Raw genomic sequence first — 20,094 nt, 5'->3', positions numbered from 1 at the left:
AGCCCCGAGGGGAGTAGCCCGCGAGAGCGCCCCCGACGGGAGCGCCGACCCCCGGCCCACCTGGCCGAGTATGTCCTGGGCAGTCTCGTCACGCCGCCCCACACATCACGCGCCGCGGCGCCGCCTCCCGGCCCAGCTGCCCACGCAGCGGCCGAGGCGGCGTCAGCCTTCGCCAGCACCTCATGTGCCGCGGCGCCGCCTCCCGGCCCAGCTGCCCACGCAGCGACCGAGGCGGCGTCCGCCTGCGCCGACACTCCATCCGCCGCGGCGCCGCCTCCCGGCCCAGCTGCCCACGCAGCGACAGAGGCGGCGTCCGCTTGCACCGACACTCCATGCGCCGCGGCACTGCCTCCCGGCCCAGCTGCCCACGCAGCGACAGAGGCGGCGTCCGCCTGCGCCGACACTCGATGCGCTGCGGCGCCGCCTCCCGGCCCAGCTGCCCACGCAGCGACCGAGGCAGCGTCTGCCTGCGCCGACACTCCATGCGCCGCGGCGCCGCCTCCCGGCCCAGCTGCCCACGCAGCGACAGAGGCGGCGTCCGCCTGCGCCAGCACCTCATGCGCCGCGGCGCCGCCTCCCGGCCCAGCTGCCCACGCAGCGACCGAGGCGGCGTCTGCCTGCGCCGACACTCCATGCGCCGCGGGCGCTAAGGCGCCACGCGCTATGGGATCGCGTGTCGAGGTGTGCCGGCTGAGCTAAGGGGTCGTCTTACCGCGGGAGCGGGAACACGGGGCGGAGACGGGCTTCCACTGGGGGGGGAAGGGGGGGGGGCATTTGACGTCGTACCGACCATGGCCTTTAAGCCCGTGCTCCGCACCGCCAGTACCGTATCCTGTTTTCGGAGCGCGCCCCTTGCCCAGCCGGATTGAGTCAGGCGAGCGTCCCGGGCGTGACCCCAATAGACAACAAACCTTATTAAAAGTCACCGCGGCCACTGGCCTTAATTAAAATGACAGTGACTAGAATCGTGTCAGATTAGAAGAAATCCAACTATTACAGCTCACAGTGAGACAAAATGTTGATAAATACAGTCGCCAACTTGATGTCACATTTAAAATAATTAAATACATTAAAACTATTGTTAAGCCTTAAGCACCCAATTACCAGGTGCTACATTTTAATTGGGCACCTGGAACATGTTTTAACTGGTAATATAGTAAATTAAATTAATATATGTTTTTTGACGTCGACTCACAAAGAAGAGAAAGTTTCTCTTCCTTGTGAGGCGGCCATGTCCGGCAGTCTCGAACCACTCCGCGCCGGGAACAGACATGTGTCCGTGGGCAGCATCCAAGTTTCTTTCATTTTATTAATTTTTATTCTGTACTAAATCTTTAAATTTAAACCTCATTAATTCATAGCTGCCCACGTCGACTCGGCGCGTATTTTACGGAACCGGGCCTATCCCGACCGTCTTCATAGTGATACCGTGCGACAGATCGTATCACTCACGTAAGTGTTTCGCCTAATTTAGGAGCCCGCTCATAGAGCCCCCCCTGCACCCGTTAATGTTCGGCGCTGGCCGTCTCCAGCGAGCTTCGACCCGCGTCCCGCGAGACTGCCGCGGTAACCATCAGTGTCGCGTAGTGTTTTCTGTGTTAGTGTTGGTGAGAATTTTTGTAGCGAGAATGAACCGCGGAGCGGACTTGTAGAGTGTACCGTGTACCCACATGGACCCCCGGTGAAACTCACAAATTAAACGTATTCTCGCCAACTCGTGTACACTAATTTTCCGTAATTCCCCGTCCTCCACACGTCCGAGCGGCCTTCACAGTCAAGCGTAGAACCATTCAGGTTACATTCAAGCCGTGTACCTGGCGGGGCACGCGGGGGCAGAGTACCCACGACCCCACACCAACAGCCTAGCAGCCCGCTAGCCTGGCGCCCCTCCGGACAACCAGAGCATCGCGACGCCCGTAGCGCCCGTCAGGTACCCCCCGGACCTTTCACATAGGTCGGGTGACGGCAAAGGGTACGCATAGAGTAAATAAAGTACTAGTACAGAGTGGACACTCAATGCTATTACAGTTCTACGTTTTTTTTATTCAGAAATGTTCTAGTTGCTATACAAAAACGCAAACTCGACAAACATTAAAATGAAGTTGCAATGGCTTAAAACCGAGATAAAATACCTTCTGGAGTAAGACTTACGTTTCAAATTATAAGTAAATTTTAATTTAAATACAACAATTTTCGTAGAAAGTACAATTTTCAGTTAATATGCTTAAAACACTAATTTGAATAGTAGGGAAATTTGTAGCTTCAACTGAATGTTGGCGAGCTTGTGACTTTTTTCGTGCATGCATTAATATTTATAAAAATATGGATTTTAATTTTTTTTTCCTTATAAGCAAATCATTTAACTAAATATCGGTAAACGTAACATAAAATGATTTAGGAGAGAAATATTTTTAAAACAATAAGTAAATTTCTTACCTTCGGGACAGTGTTTGCCTTAACCTCGTTTCGGTTAAAAATGTTTTGTTTACGTATCATAACATTTGTTATAATGCATAACATGTAACATATTTTTGGATTATATTAAATTGCTGCATTTTTTAATGTCCAAGAAACAATTTCTGTTCTAGTAGAATCACGTTGATTGAAGTTAAGGTTAGGATTTTCGTAGGTACCTACCGAATTGTATTACAAATCGCAAACAAAACTAATGCATAAAAAAACGTGCAGAAGTATTTAATCATTAACACAGGCAATGTGTATTTCTGGCAAATTTAACTGCCTAAGTTGTACAATTTTCCCACAAAAACTGAAATGAAGCTGTTACCAATGGCATCAATTCTTTATGGATTAGGTGAAAGTACAAATCATTCTCGTATCTTCACTTCTTGAAGACAGGTGTATAGCAATTGTTACGGAAAAAAAAAACCTTAATTTCAACATAAAAATTTAAAAGACGCTTCATTTTATCGCAACCCTCACCTCGGTAATTGTTCCGTATCACGTATCCAAGTTTATCCCTTGATACTGTTGGCATGATCATGTATGATTTATCCGGTGGCACATGATGCTTGCTGTTTTAATTAATGTTAAAACAGCAAGCATCATTACCACAGGATAATGCCATTAGTATCAAGGGATAGACTTGGATACGGAATACAAAATTTTTACCCACACCTCCCTCTCCACCAAAAAATAAAATTCATACAAAACATTTAGACTAATTGAGCAGAATTTGAGACTCATTGACATTTAGAACAGTACCTAGGTATTAATGTATTGTGTGCTTGTCCTCAACGTGCGACTACACACAGCCTAAAAAGAGGAAATTCTGTAGGGCATGAAAACAAAATACTCATCACTATTTTAATTACACAAAACTTTTATTTTGTATCGTTTTAATAATTTACACATACCTAGTTTCGTCAAGCGGAAACTTAAAGTAAAATTAATTATTATTATCTCTTCTCTTGTTGTACCAGTAGTTAACACAACACGTAGCCGAATCAGGCATGTTTCATAACAGTCAACAGTGATTTATAAAGTAGTTCATGAAATCATTGATATTATTTAACGAGATTACTATTTCAACATGATTGAAACAAAATTTGTTTAGAAAGTTTTTTATTAAACCTAATATTACTTAATTCAACGCCGACGCCATTAATTATGGTGTTGTTGGTTAAACAAGTGGTTCAACATGCCAACGAAAATTTATTTTCTTTTAAGTAAATATATTATTTTCATTTCAACAATACCAATTTATGCCATAAATTTGATAAAATGTTAAAACAAATGTAATATTTATTTAATCAACGTATTTTGATTATAATTTTCGTGCTCAGATGTTGGATAAAACTGTATAGCAACTGGAAAAATGCGATTGCCTTGCCCTATGAAGTGTCCCCCCCCCCCCCCCCCCCCCCCCCCCTGAGGGTACGCGGATTTGTGTCGAAAAGAAAAGTGACTATTCCATACAAGATTTAAATCTCACAAGTTGACACGGACTTGTGCTGACCCGGAATAGTCTCTATTCCGGTTCGACACATTTCCGTGTAGTGAAGATTCCGGGTATGGTGGAAGTCGGGTTATTTGTATGCGGAAAAGTGTCGAATTTTTTTCGATGGAATTCATGTAGTTTGGTCAAACATGTTCCGATCCGGATTTTATTCGAATATGAATTTTTCAAGTAGTACCTACATAACGACGTTAGAGTGCAGTGTTCGCGTGGTTTAGCAACGCCATCTGTCAAGTTACTCATAACTAATTGTTGAAGCTCATTGCGAATTATCACTGAGCAGGGTGCGCCAGTATACCCTTTTCCATTTATAATTTTATAATTTATTGTGTATCTCGGTTTCTATTTGTACACATGATTTATTTTATGCCTGTACTTTTTAAGTCCATAAGTTGTCAATTCATACACTGACTATGTTTCTTTATTTTCTGTGCAATACAGAATACATTTTTACTTTTAAATATAAAAAATAAATGTCTCTGAAACATCAACAAAACTGCCAATCTCCTGTTCCACAATACCAGACCAAAAACTTGAATTATAATCGGTTGACACAGCTCGACAGGAGTTCTAGATCACGTACGGCATGTATTATGTTGTATAATAATATATGTTGCAAATATTTGTAGTGTCCCGCACATGGTGATGTGATAATTTATTATAAAACTGACTTAGTGGTAGACGCGTGAGCCCTGTTTCATTAAATATATTGTATTATATTTACTAACAAGATGAGTAGAATTCATACGGTAATGCTATTATTGTAACATTAAGCCGATTGCAGGTTCAGCTTTTTTGAATTCTGCAAAAAAAATTATAAAACGTGTTACCACATCATTACTGAAATTTTAATGAATTCAAAAGTTAGCTAACTTATGTGAAATTTATGTTGATAGATTTATATTTAAAATTTAAATTAATTAGCCGATTCTCTTGCATCTTATATAGCATAAATATTTTATAATTCAACTTCTTTTTAAACAACTTTAAGAAAGATATTTAAATGTATGCAATTTTGATGTTGCCACACATTTATTTAATCAATTTTTTAAGTACGATTTTAAAATAATTGTGTAATTTTGAAGTTGCCAATATACACATTTTGGTTGAAAAACGCAGATTTTAAAACTAATTTGCAAGAGTAGGCTGCAAGTTTTGTTCATCTTTTTCGTTGTATCTTGATGTTTTAATGAGTTGAAAATAAGGCGGAAAGTCGGTTTTTTAGGAGAAATTTTTATTGTTATTTGTTTGATGCTTACTGAATTACTATCAATTGAAAAAATTATTTTTGCAATACGATAAAATTATAGTTAGGTACGTATATGTGTGTTTATAGTTATTTATTTTCTGTCTAATATATAAAGCGAGTTTTTATTTTATTTTATTTTTACAAAGACCATCGTATGAAGAGAAGATTTTCTCAATTTTGGGGGACTCGAAAATAGTACAAACAAATAGCCTACTATGTCAATATGATGAAAACATTTGTTTCAGTTGCAGTGTCTAACATTGAGGTTTCTCCTGATGTATAGGCCTATTTGATGGTTTTGTGTGGGGTAGGCTCAATGTGTGTTAACTGCCTTTATCTAAAGTTATTTGCAAAAAAAATTCTTAAAAAACTAATATTTTCGTAAATTATTAAGCTACAACAAATAAAAATACACCATCTCAGAAAAAAAAATTGGTTGTCTGTAAAGTCGGTTTACGGACGATAGTTTAACGTGACGTCATAACAAAACATTGATGAAATGATTGCATACTTTTATTAATAAAATTGAACCATTTTTATTGAATTATCACTATTTTGTATGGTTACAAAGAAGTAGTGAAATGAAATCTACAATTTAATTGATAAATTTACTTTTATTTGCACTCATTAATTCAAATATGTTTATTACTTTAGCGAAGAGATTATTTTAACTATAACTTTTATACATGTTTGCTATTTAACTTCTTTCAATCCGTGTTATTCTGTTAAGGATAGGACGGTGATAGGAAAAGTAGGAAACGAATGGGAGTGTTTCAAGTTTAATGTGCCTCGAAAAAGTCAAATCGATGGTTGTTCCAATCGAGTGGAAGCGTACAATGAGCGTAACGGGACAACGTGCGTTACGGGACACTTTTGACGTGACAACGTCTAATAAATCGATGAACGCCGGCTGCACGGGCAGATTGGAAGAAGTTAAATAGCAAACATGTATAAAAGTTATAGTTAAAATAATCTCTTCGTTAAAGTAATAAACATATTTGAATTAATGAGTGCAAATAAAAGTAAATTTATCAATTAAATTGTAGATTTCATTTCACTCCTTTGTATCCATACAAAATAGCGATAATTCAATAAAAATGATTCAATTTTATTCATAAAAGTATGCAATCATTTCATCAATGTTTTGTTATGACGTCACGTTAAACTATCGTCCGTAAACCGACTTTACATACAACTAATTTTTTGGAAAAATATTTTGTTTTAAATTTTGGATATTGATTATTCTTATGTGTTTCTGATTAAGTTCGCTTGTCTTTCATGCTTTCATAAATATAATTATATATAATTTTAACTATAAAGCCATTTTATGATGGCCTGGATTAGATGATATTATTTCAAAACTAGTTTATCTTTTATATTTAAGTTAAATAACTTCGTTTCTGATTTGAGAACGAATTATAGGTTACGAGCTGCAATGTTGCACATTTAAGGTTCAATTGTAACTTATCCCAAACGTCCGGTATCTCAAATAGGTGCATATATATTTTACCAAGAATAAAAATTTTTATTTAAAATTATCTGTCTACAGCGATTCCAAACCGAAATGCACTTCAAACTGCAGACGATGCCTACGAATTCAAAAATTCACCTTATACCTCTGCTAAAGCCAGGCTATGGCTTCCGGGACGAAGCGCAACACCCCGTGGCCCTTCCATAAATAAAAATAAATCAGTTCACATTCGTAAAAAAAATCTACTTAAGAGTTTATTTCTTAATATTATATTGTTCTTGTAAATATTGATTGGGTGGGGTCACACTTCAAGTGCGCTGCCTCTGTTAATGTGGCAGAGTTCTAGCTGACTTTTTCTTGTGAAGCAGTGCGCAATAACGTGGTTTGAAAACAGCGATGGCCGTGGTCTGCCAAAGGTTATTTCATGTAAGCAATAAGAAAATGGTTGTAGTACTTAATTAAATTATATTTATGGCTCCACATGCGAACGTAAGTAAATTTTGGGCAAATGTCTCAGAAAAATAAGATGACAATAAGTTGTTAATTTAATAAATGAGTTTTCTGTGAGACATTTTATTGCACTACATTTAAAATAGAACTTTTAAGATCGATTGAAAGCTGTTTGAAAATTCTGGTCTTTAGTTACATAATTATATAGTTATTTTGATTTTTAATAACTATAAAATATTATATTGCCCTTGAGGCTGATATGAGTAAGCATATTCAGACAGCAGAATTTTTTAAATAACATAATTTTAGTCGTTATGATTTTGAATATAGATATATACCTAGCTGAAATGCTGTATATTTTTATTGATATATCTTTATCCATAAAAATCCCGTGTCACGATGTTCGTCCACGCTAATCTCCGAAACTACCCATACAGCACAGTGACGTAGAAAAAACGTGAAATATACGTTGTTTAGGAAACCTGCTGACGTTAAATCATCATCTATTACACGTATATTCAACGTTTTATCAACGTAGAAAGAACATCGAAATGTCCGCGACAGGCGACGTCGCCAGATGGACGTTAATTCTACGTCGATCGGAGGACGTGGATACCACGTTGGTTGGGCGACGTTGATGAAATGTCTATCGGAAGTCGTAGAATCTACGTGGCCATGTGGACGTGAATTCAATGTCAGTTGGTGGAGGTTGATTGTACGTTAGGTTGAGGCCGTGGATACCACGTCGGCTAGGCGACGTTGATGCTATGTCTATCAGAAGTCGTAGAATCTACGTGGCCATGGGAACATGGATTCAATATCAGTTGGTGGAGGTTGATTATGTACAAACATACCAATTGTCTCAGGGAAAAAAAAATATTTTTTTTTCCTGCCAGTGATATTCTCTACATTGAGGCATGAAAATTGCTTAAAAAGCACATATTGTAAGTGTTCTTACAGTGCCTAAGAATGACATCTCAAAAATTGATACTCATTTAAAATAGTTATACACTGATTTTAACAACCCCCCCCCCCCCCCCCCCAAACAAATACAGTTGCATTTAATTACATTTTCCAAATTTAGTCAGCTGTAAGCATCAGTAATTGCAAAATGTGTGGTTTTTTTTATTAAATACCATTTCAATTAAATTGGCAAACATCAAAAAAAATTTCACACTGAAACTTAAAGTATTAGTACACTCCATGACACAAATTAATTGAAAACATTGGGTGCTAAGTAACCTTAAAAAGTGTGAAGAGAATGTAACATGATAATTAAATATTTTCACAAATATGACTTTTTCATTTTTTTTTTTTTTTTTTTTTTTACAACTCAAAATCACTTAAACAAGTAACGCAAGGACAGATCAGAGGATGTTGTTGGTATTTTTCTTGATCTGTCCAAAGCTTTCGACACAGTAGATCATAAATTACTTATTGATAAATTATATAATTTGGGAATTAGATGTGTAGTCAATAAATTGTTGAAGTCTTATCTCACAAACAGAATGCAGATAGTTCAAGTTACTAGAGTCAATAGTAACAATATATTAGAGTCTTATAATTCCCTACCTAAACTTATGAATGTAGGAGTTCCTCAAGGTAGCATTTTAGGGCCACTTCTTTTTCTGGTCCATGTAAATGATCTAAGTTATCATTTTACCGATATTCCTATCATTTCTTTTGCAGATGATACTAATGTACTGGTTAAAGCCAATCCAGCTTCTAAACTTGATGCTCTGGTTATGAATACACTACATACATTAAACTCTTGGTTTACAAATAATAAACTGCTACTGAATTATGGTAAAACAAATTTTATTTTTTTTCCCTCTAAATTAAAATCAAATAAACCAAATACTCTGTTAAAAAATACTAACTTAAATTTTGTGGCACTTTCACGATTCCTTGGACTTGAGATTGATGAATTTTTATCATGGGACAAACATACGTTTGGTTTGCTAAATAAATTAAACAGTATGTGTTATATGTTTAAAGTACTTTCTCATATAACTACCAAACAATGCCTATGGTCTGCCTACTTTGGCTATGTTTATTCTTTAATAAGCTATGGAATTATGTTTTGGGGTAGTAATAGACATCATCTACAATCAGTTTTTATTATACAAAAAAAATTAATCAGAATTATACTCCACATGAAACGTTTGGACAGTTGTCGTAATATTTATAAATCCTTAGGTCTTCTTACTGTGCCCTGTATTTATATTTACAAAGTATTATTGTTTTATTCATAAAAACAAATTAATTTATATAAAAAATACTAATATTCATGAGCATTTCACGCGAATTAATGCAGATTTTCATCTGCAAAGGGTTCATAAGAAAAAAAACTTTACAGTCAGTTAGAAATGTTGGTATTAGGTTATTCAATAAATTACCATCAGTTCTAAAAAATATGGACCAATATAATTTATTTAAAAAGGAATTATTTCTTTATTTATCACATAAGGCTTTTTATAATATAAATGATTATGAACAGGAGGTAGCTTCGTAATTTTGTTTTTATGTATTACTTTTCTTTTATATATCATATTATCTAAATAGGTGCTTATTCATGGAAGTGCAGCTGTTATATTATATTATTTTAATATTGTAATGCTTTTAATACTGTTCTTGTACCTGTTTGTGTGTTTGTATTTATGTTTATTTGTAATTTTATTTTGGCATATTCTATACCATTATGTACGGTCTATTGAATGAAATAAAAAAAAGTGGATATTATTTACATAGTATTCAAAGCAGTTGAAAACAAATTAATATAATTCAAAATATCAAAAATTGGCAGCATGTTGACACTTAACAATTTTTCTAACGACACGTATATTGAGGGTACAAGCCCAAGCCATAATTTTTAAATAAGATTTGACCGACTGGTTTCCCAGTTAATAGGTACCCTGAACTTATAATGATGACTGGAGGCCCATATCACAAATAAACACTAAACAAAATATACTTACTTATTAAGAGTGCTACATGTAGAGTTTATAAAAAAAAATGCCTTTTTTAAGCATTTTTCTATAAAAAAAACCTGTTTTATTTTACAAAAAACAAAAAAAAAAGTATTTTTTTCACAATAAAGATTAACTGTAAAGTATGAGCTACAGTATATAAAATAATAAAAAAAACCTGAAAAGTGGGAAAAAAAAAACTAGGGACAAAGTTTTTTCTAAAAAAAAAAAAAAACCATTTATTTTTGAGAGAAAAAAACACATGCTTTTTTTCATTTACAACCCTAGCTACATCTCTTCTTCGCATGTTTTAACCAATTAGAAATAATGATGGACACTTCAGTCTCGGTAGCAGACGGATAATGGAAACGAACCACCCCTGAAACAAATTTTTGAAGGTAAATGAGTTCCACATGAAATAAATATTGTTTTGTTACAGGGAATCAGAGCCTATACTACAAACATTAATTTTGGTATTTTGTTGCTTTTACGTTATATTTTAAGGCCTGATATCACACGGGGTTGCATTATGACAAATTTTCTAAACTCACTATTACAATAATTATAAATGCAGATGAATTTACTCAGTATGTGAATGGCCAAAGAAAAAATTGAAATTACAAGGGGTTTAGCATATCTAAAAACTTCGGAAACATCAGGTCACAGATTTACCATTCTTGGACGTTGCAGAGGAGGAACAGATCCAAAAGGAGTGGCAAAAATAGAGTGATAACTGTAATTGAAATCTTCTGCAAATACCAACTCTCGCTTGCTTCATAATTTACTGCACAACAATAATCCCCATGGCAGCAAAATCAAGCTACACATGAAATTGTTCCTCAGCTGTACACAAATACACATCTGTTTATACTTGACTAAGACACTGCAATTATTAATTTTTTAACTAATTGAAAATTTTTTTTGGCTAACCAAATTAATACTGGCTACTCACTCATAACATCATGTGAAAGTTCCAATTTTCTGAAATTTTTCTTCCCTTTTGCTCCCCACCAACTGTACTCTGCAGCCAGTTGATTTGTCAACATTCTTTTGAACAAATTTGCGACACTTCCTTGTAAGTGATTTCCTCTAATTACCTTCAGCGATAATACGCCGTTTTTAGTCAGCATGTAAAAGTAATTCCGTACAATTCATTTTGTACGTCATGATCACAATATTAATATCACGGTAAAAGTTTCGTATTGCGTATCCAAGGAGATACCTTCATTATGATGGCATGTTTTTCAAGTATATTTAATGCAGCTGCACTAACCTAACAAACCATGCTAAATCACAACAGCAAGCATCATGCACCACAGCATCAATATTTACAGGATCGTGTCCTCAGGATCAAGTGATCTCCTCGGATACGCAATACGAAACTTTTACCAATATTACAAATAAATGTGTGACATCATAAGAATAATAGTTTATATGAATTTACAGTACCTACGTGCATTAAAATATGGTAAAACTGGAGAGTAACGATATCTGTTAAAAAAAAAAAAAATATATTAAAAATCCCAAAATAGTGTCATTTTGTGCTCCTTGACTTCCTCTTTTCATTAAAGGCGGCGGAGATAAGAAATTCCAAATTATTAGGAGATATCGCCGTTTTTGTATAACTGGAGAGTAACATTGTGTTTTTTTTTTAAGGAAATACAGCTAATCTACATATTTACCCAAATATTACCCACAATTCTTGTATTGATACTGCAATGGGATTTTTTAATGGTAGCACATCAGAACTTCAAAGTATCATTTCAGTAGGTTAAAGTGAGCTACTGCCCCTATTTTACCTGTAACCGTTTACCACTGCAACAGGAATCATAAAACATGCATTATTCCGATTTCCTACGTAACAACACGCAACGTAACGTACCCAACCTAAATTAACCTTTGTTTGTTTGGTATCGTATTCTACAATACGCCTGCAAATGCTTTTAAAAACTAACAAAATAAGTCCTCAGTATAGTATTCACAAAAAGTGACGGGAACTTTAGTGTACACAAGTCAAACATTTTATATTCGAAAACGGCCGCACGTGAAGTGTGTCTATGGAGGTTATGTATAGAACATGGGATTCGCGAATCCACAAAATAAAATACTCTTCATCATTCTAAACATAAAAACAAAACTGCATTAAATAGTACATAGCGTTACAAATCTAAACTTACCAAACTAGTCCAGAACCACAGAATTCAGAACGCCAATAATATTCCAAAAACACGCCATTAACCGTAAATGACCAACTGCGCAGAAACAATTCAAACATCCGTTTAAATCTAATTTTAAAAAAATGAACATTTATTAATGTAATATTATTATAATTTTACATTAATTAATTATACTGTTATTACTTTCTAAAACGGAACATGATGGTCGAAAGATAGACGTCATGCCGACGTCCTGTAGGCGACTCGAACCTCAGGGAAACTGAAAAACACGTCGCTCCGACGTGGACAACGTACTGCTACCGGCAGACGTCTGTGCACGCGAGTCCCCTCCTGCTTGCTTGACTGAAGTTCGTCACGGCGCGGTCTCTAGCCGGGCGACAACGGTACGTCCCAGCGATATACGCGCGGGCCTAAAAACATTTACTCTTTGTAACAACAGTAAACATTAGATAACAGTAAGGAACACGGGGGTATTTGTTAGCTGCAACATATAACAATAGTATTGTTGTGTGTAATATTAGTTATATAATTTTTCGTTAAGTGTATGCACACAAATAGTGTACAGTAAGCATCACTTTACCATTTCGTAACAAAGAACTATCGCTCATATGGGAAAGTTTGTAGTGTCCGGATACAATCTAATGAAATGTAAGAATTACGGTTATGAACAATAAAACACATGCATACATTTTTTTACAATATGTGAACAGTCAGTGGGTACAGATTAACTTTCCCACCAATATTAATACAACTTGTAGGTACGAATAAATCTATAAAATCAAGCAAACACAAAATTACCACTCTAAAATGTTTTCAAATGGTTTTGATAGAGTACAACCACGAAACTAATCAAAACTTAGTACAAATACTAAACTGACTGAAATATACATATACTTACAAATTATCTGTGCCAACATTTAACACACACGTAAAGAAAATTTACATTTAAGAAAGAGTATAGTAAATACGTGCAAATAATTAGCTGTAGACAGAAGACTAACATTGATGTTCACTTAAAAATTTTAGTATTAGACATTACATAATCGTTTACTATAATTCATAATATAAATGCAAACATAATTTATAGAAGGTTTTTTTTGCACATTGCAAACCATTGTTAAAGCGGTTTTGCTAATGGTGAACCGGCACTACAACAATCGTCACTATCACTGGCCTCTATGGACAAGTCATCGTCAGTGCTTTCTTCACCAAGATGAATAACAAATTCATCCAGTGCAATTTCCATTACACAGTCCTTCTTCCAATAATAATCTTCTATTTCCTCAACGTGTCTCACGTAGCCTTCCCAGTCATCTTTACTTACATTTTCAACTCCGTCTGTAGTTAACTTCAGGAGAGCTTGCAATGACAATTCTCCAGATACATTCCGCTCGCGAACATGCTGTTTTATTTTTGCCCAAGTCCGCTCAATAGCATTGAGATCACACATGTACGGTGGCAAACGAAGTACTTTGTGGCCATGTTGTTTTAAAAGTTTATCCACTCGAAATATCTTTTCTTTTGGCCTGTGTTGAGCCAACAAGTCAAGTAGCGTAACTTTACGTATGCTTGAGTCACATGTTATGCCTTTCCGGTTCAACCACTCGATAATGTCATTTTTTGTTGCGTAATTTGATGGGCACTTGTCTTGCTGTTTTGAATGGTACGGGGCATTGTCCATAACAATTACCGAAGCAGGAGGTAAATTAGGAATAACTTTTTCTACTAACCATTTTTCAAAATTTTCCGCATTCATTTGCCCGTGGTAATCGCCACTTGCAGCACCGGCTTTAAAAACCAAAAGAGCATTGTCCAGAAAACCATTCGCGGAACCAATGTGCACAATTATCAATCTGTTCGACGCATTTCCCGGCGTCAAAATACCTTTCACAGAGTCGGTTTTCTGCCAGCACTTATTCATAGTCAAGTTTGTATCAATCCACGATTCATCAAAGTAAAATATTTTGTGGCCTTCTTTTCTTAATTGCCTCATTTCCGTAAGATATTTCGAACGCCACATCACAATGTCACTACGTTCAATAAGTAAAGAACGTTTCTTCTGACACTTCTTCCACACAAATCCCATACCGTGAAGGATTCTTCTCAGTGATCTCTCACTCCACTGCCATGCAATTTTCCCATGTAAAACAGGCATTAGTTTACCTATTGTTGGAACAATCTTTTTCGTGGTATAGAATTCCTCTATTGTGTCTCGTATAACTCTCTTGTCGAAACTGTCCAGCTCAATGCAGCCTTTCGTTTTGGGCCTGCAAATAAAATTATTCTCTTCTTACAATTGTGCCAAATGCAACAATAAAATAATTATCATCAAACTTAAATTTATGCAGTTGTGAAAAACATATCTTACCAAGTAAAAAATGAAAAATGTATCTTATTTTTTTATATGTTACAGGAACAAAAATAAGCATACAAAAGTCACGCTAACCTAAAATACTTTCCAAATGAAACTATTAACAACATTGCTCGTAATAACTGCATTTTGTAGTGCAAATACTAGCTAAATTATTCAGCAAATTTGGCAGCGAATCATTGCAGCAATGATATTAGTAAATGCCTTTTTTAATATTCGTGTTTAAACAGTGTATATTGACAACGACCTGTTTTAGATCAAAGCAAATTTTTTCGCTTGTTTTAAATATTATATTCACTATACCTGCTTTTTCCTGGGGTCGTTTGGGCTCGTTTGGACGGTCTCTGATGGCTTTACACATACTGCATATGGCTCTTTCACTAACTCCGGTATATTTCGCAGCTTTTGCTGTTGCCCATTGAAGCGGCTCCAGAAGACAGCCTCTTTTAGCCTCTTCATCGCAACACTGAATCACCGACTTTATAATTACACGTTCACTGCTGTGAATAACTTTCCCGTAACGCTGTGACCGTCCTTTACCCTCCATAGCCTTCCACGTGACTAAACTAGAGGTGGCTAATGTTTGTACAACAGCTGTTAGACTAATCTGACCTGCGCGCCCATATCTTCCCCTCTCGCATTCGTTACCCCGCTTCCCCCCGCTCAGGCATGCACAGACGTCTGCCGGTAGCTGTACACTTACTTCATGGCTTCAAAGACCACGTCGATTCGACGTCGGTTTTGGTGACGTGACCACATTTCGACATTACCACGTCGATGCGACGTTTCTTACACCAAGTGTGCTGTATGGGTACTTAACCAATTTTAATGAAATTTTGCACATATACGTAACTTAGTCCAACTTGAGGGGTAGGATAGTTTTTATCTCAATTAATGACCTAAATATTTGTTTTTTCAAATGAAAAGATTTTTTATAGGACAAAGGCTCATAGACATACAAACAGCAATTGTGTGTTATTTCTCTATGTCCACCACACTCTCATATAGTGCTATACATTTAAGTGCAAGCTTCAAGGTCGCGGTTGTGATTTGTGAATCATGTTCACCAGGTAGTGCTGGGGTGGAGATGAGAGCGAGAGATCGCAGACAGAGATATGACCGTGGCAGCGAGTGGCCTGAAGCATAGAGTAAATAAAGTACTAGTACAGAGTGGACACTCAATGCTATTGCAGTTCTACGTTTTTTTTATTCAGAAATGCCCTAGTTGCTATACAAAAACGCAAACTTGACAAACATTTAAACGAAGTTGCAGTGGCTTAAAACCGAGATAAAGTACCTTCTGGAGTAAGAATTACGTTTAAAATTATAAATAAATTTTAATTTAAATACAACATTGATCGTAGAAAGTACAATTTGGGTAAATCTGTATTGTACGGATTAGCGCCAAAAAAAATCGTACAAATATGAAATAAGTTTCATTATATGCTCTTTTACGTCCTATTTTCAAAATTGCCTGCGGAGATTAAAAATTCCAATTACTTTTGGAGATATCGCCGTTCTTATTTTGCAATACAAGCCCTATGTAATCATTCAACAGACGCCATTTTATATTTTGCCGTGTGTGCGTGAATGCCTAAATAACAGAAATTTTCCATTAGGTAAGGTTAGTTACATGATAAATACTTCAAAATAAACGGAAATTAAAAATAATATCAATTAATTTTACTTGTATAGTTTTAAGTATTTATAATGTAACTGACCTGACCTAACAAAACGGGACAAAGGTAGATTAGGTCAGGTCAGCTACAGTATAAATACTTTGAAACTGAACGGTCATTAAAAATAATAAAAATTAATTTTAATGGTTGTTTAGTTTTTAAGTATTTATAATGTAGCTGACCTGACCTAACAAACCGGGAAAAAGAATGAACAGTAGGAACTCACGTAATTTTCTTTTTACGTGATGTAGTTGTTCAACTACGTCGCGAAAAAAAAAAAAAACAATTCTTGTAAACAAGCAACAATGGTGAAACGCGGGAAGCCTACGATTCACTCATCCTTCTGGACATACCCGAATACTCACGTTGGCAAGCCTTCTTTCAACAGACGAGACGAGAGGCAAACGCCCGATCGTGCATCTTCGTTTTTTTTTTTTTTGTTTATTGTAAATAAATATGCAACTCATGAAAACTAATGGTCAATTAGGTTGTTAGCTACATTATAAATACTTCAAAACATTGTGGATGGTTGATTTGGTTAGGATAGCTACATTAAAAATACTGTGAAATCATGTAAACGGTTTCCTAGCACTGGATAGCTACATATTAAAATGTTATTTGCTAAGCAACCATAAAATGATTTTACAGTTTTTTTAATGTAGCTATACTTACCTAATATAACCAACCATCTACAATGTTTTAAAGTATTTTTAATTACTTCTTGCTAATTTTAAGAAAAGAAGGCTTGCCAACGTGAGTATTCGGGTATGTCCAGAAAGATGTGTGAATCGTAGGCTTCCCGCTCAACGCCGCAGCAGTGCACAAAAGGAAATTAAAAAATTCAATATCTCCTAAAGTATTTGGAATTTCTGATCTCCGCCGGGTTTAATGAAAAGAGGAAGTTAAAGAGCACAGAATAAAGGTCTTTTCGGATTTTTAATTTTTTTTTTTAAAAATCGCCAAAAAATGAATATTAAAAAATTCGATATCTCCAAAAGTAATTGGAATTTTTTATCTCCGCAGGCGGTTCTGAAAAGAGGACGTAAGATAGCATATAATGAAAGTTATTTCATATTTGTACGAATTTTTTTGGCGCTAATCCGTACAATACAGATTTACCACAATTTGCAGTTAATATGCTTAAAACACTAATTTGAATAGTAGGGAAATTTTCAGCTTCAACTGAATGTTGGCAAGCTTGTGACTTTTTTCGTGCATGCATTAATATTTATTAAAATATTGATTTTATTTTTTTCCCCTTATAAGCAAATCATTTAACTAAATATCGGTAAACGTAACATATAATGATTTAGGAGAGCAATATTTTAAAACAATAAGTAAATTTCTTACCTTCGGGACAGTTTGCCTTAACCTCATTTCGGTTAAAAATGGTTTGTTTACATATCATAACATTTGTTAAAATGCATAACATGTAACATATTTTCGGATTATATTAAATTGCTGCCTTTTTTTTAATGTCCAAGAAACAATTTCTGTTCTAGTAGAATCACGTTGATTGAAGTTAAGGTTAGGATTTTCGTAGGTACCTACCGAATTGCATTAGAAATCGCAAACAAAACTAATGCAGAAAAAAACGTGCAGAAGTATTTAATCATTAACACAGGCAATGTGTATTTCTGGCAAAATTTAACTGCCTAAGATGTACAATTTTCCCACAAAAACTGAAATGAAGCTGTTACCAATGGCATCTAATTCTTTATGGATTAGGTGAAAGTACAAATATTTATCGTATCTTCACTTCTTGAAGACAGGTGTATAGCAATTGTTAAGGGAAAAAAAACACATTAATTTCAACATAAAAATTAAAAAGACACTTAATTTTATCGCAACCCTCACCTGGGTAATTGTTCCGTATCACGTATCCAAGGTTATTCCTTGATCCTGTTGACATGATCATGTATGATTTATCCGGTGGCACATGATGCTTGCTGTTTTAATTAATGTTAAAACAGCAAGCATCATTACCACAGGATCATGCCGATTAGTATCAAGGGATAGACTTGGATACGCAATACAAAAATTTTACCCACACCTCCCTCTCGACCTAAAAATAAAATTCATACAAAACATTTAGACTAATTAAAGTACATAAGCAGCAAGTTTGAGCAGAATTTGAGACTCATTGACATTTAGAACAGTACCTAAGTATTAATGTATTGTGTTCTTGTCCTCAATGTGCGACTACACACTACCTAAAAAGAGGAAATTCTGTAGGGCATGAAAACAAAACGCTCATCACTATTTTAATTACACAAAACTTTTATTTTGTTTCGTTTTAATAATTTACACATACCTAGTTTTGTCAGGCGGAAACTTAAAGTAAAGTTAATTATTATTATATCTTCTCTTGTACCAGTAGTTAACACAACACGTAGCTGAATCAGGCACGTTTCATAACAGTGATTTATAAAGTAGTTTATGAAATCATTGATATTATTTAACGAGATTACTATTTCAACATGATTGAAACAAAATTTCCTTAGAATTTTTTTATTAAACCTAATATTGCTTAATTCAACGCCGACGCCATTAATTATGGTGTTGTTGGATAAACAAGTGGTTCAACATGCCAACGAAAACTTGTTTATTTTCTTTTAAGTAAATATATTATTTTCATTTCAACAATACCAATTTATGCCATAAATATGATAAAATGTTAAAAAAAATGTAATAATTATTTAATCATCGTGGTATTTTGATTATAATTTTTGTGCTCAGATGTTGGATAAAGTTGTATAGCAACTAGAAAAATGCGATTGCTATGCCCTATGAAGTGTCCCCCCCTGAACAAAATAACTTAACTTTCGTATATATTAAACAATATTACTCCAGGATCTGGAAATAAACATATGTGAAGCATTTTAAGCAATATTTATCGTTATTTAAGCATTTCAAAATTACATACTAAGGAACTATTGTGCAATTTGTTTGACAAATAATTAAGCAAAATAGGACGACATAATTTATCAAGCTATTACGTTTCCGTACGTGTGTATGAATACTGAAATAATTTGTATTTGTTAATTTTATATGTAAGTTTTTAAACACGCGTGGCAACGATATTTATCGGTATGTTGGCTACACACTTCAAGAAATAGTTCCTTAGTATGTAATTTTGAACAGCTTAAATAACGATAAATTTGCTTAAAATGCTTCACATAATATGTTCCAGATCCTGGAGTAATATTGTTTAATATATACGAAAGTTAAGTTATTTTGTTTACAGATGACGTTGCAAGCTGTTGCGGATGAATCACTTACGTAACTGTGTGTCGGCCCGAGCCATGTTGATTGTTGAACGCTTGTTTGCTCAAAACGACTTCTGATTTTCCGAAAACATCCAGTGTATTTGTGTACTAATTAATTTTCTAATTTTAAAGGGTTGTCTTAATTGTAACTTGTAGTGAACTATTGCTTTTACAGTGTAACTTTGTGTTAGTTATTACGGTTTGTTAGGTTATTTAAATGAATGTAAAGAAGGAGACAGCACGATATTATCAACGTGGCACGAAGAGTTACGATGTTAATGAATACAGGTCAACTGGAACAGGGTGATGTCGCAGAAATGACAGCATTTCTGCTAGATCTGGGCGTCACGACCGTGAAAAAGTGAGTGACTAATTAACACGTTATGAAAGTATGTGCGTGAAAACTTTCCGTTAGGTTGGGGCGTGTTTGTAAAATAGTGTAAAAGTACCTTCCTCGCAGCTTTCTTGTTTTGAATGTCGGGA

General features: G+C 35.5%; 1 protein-coding gene and 1 long non-coding RNA gene across 3 annotated transcripts; both read right to left on the bottom strand.

Moving 5' to 3' along the window:
• Nucleotides 1-8,444: 8,444 nt before the first annotated feature.
• On the bottom strand, nt 8,445-12,469 carry LOC134527138 (uncharacterized). Its single transcript, XR_010074093.1, has 2 exons — nt 12,293-12,469; nt 8,445-10,494 (listed from the first exon to the last, which is right to left on the bottom strand). It is a non-coding gene; the product is annotated as an uncharacterized LOC134527138 (long non-coding RNA).
• An 896-nt stretch (nt 12,470-13,365) lies between these two features.
• Nucleotides 13,366-18,895, bottom strand: LOC134527137 (uncharacterized). Of its 2 annotated transcripts, none has more exons than XM_063359529.1 (2): nt 18,657-18,895; nt 13,366-14,559 (listed from the first exon to the last, which is right to left on the bottom strand). In XM_063359529.1, the coding sequence occupies exon 2, from the start codon at nt 14,445-14,447 to the stop codon at nt 13,410-13,412; it is 1,038 nt and encodes a 345-aa protein (XP_063215599.1). In that variant the 5' UTR covers nt 14,448-14,559; nt 18,657-18,895; the 3' UTR covers nt 13,366-13,409. The 2 variants fall into 2 exon arrangements, with proteins under 2 accessions (XP_063215599.1, XP_063215600.1); XM_063359530.1 differs by lacking the exon at nt 18,657-18,895 and adding an exon at nt 14,967-16,553.
• Between the last annotated feature and the right edge of the window lie 1,199 nt (nt 18,896-20,094).

Source organism: Bacillus rossius, chromosome 1, assembly GCF_032445375.1.
Source record: "Bacillus rossius redtenbacheri isolate Brsri chromosome 1, Brsri_v3, whole genome shotgun sequence".
In the NCBI taxonomy this organism is placed as follows: domain Eukaryota; kingdom Metazoa; phylum Arthropoda; class Insecta; order Phasmatodea; family Bacillidae; genus Bacillus; species Bacillus rossius.
This window is presented reverse-complemented; position numbering and strand designations above follow the sequence as displayed.

Coding starts and splice junctions, on each gene's coding strand:
- LOC134527137 (XM_063359529.1), bottom strand. CDS start 14,447: ATGCCTGTTTTACATGGGAAAATTGCATGGCAGTGGAGTGAGAGATCA.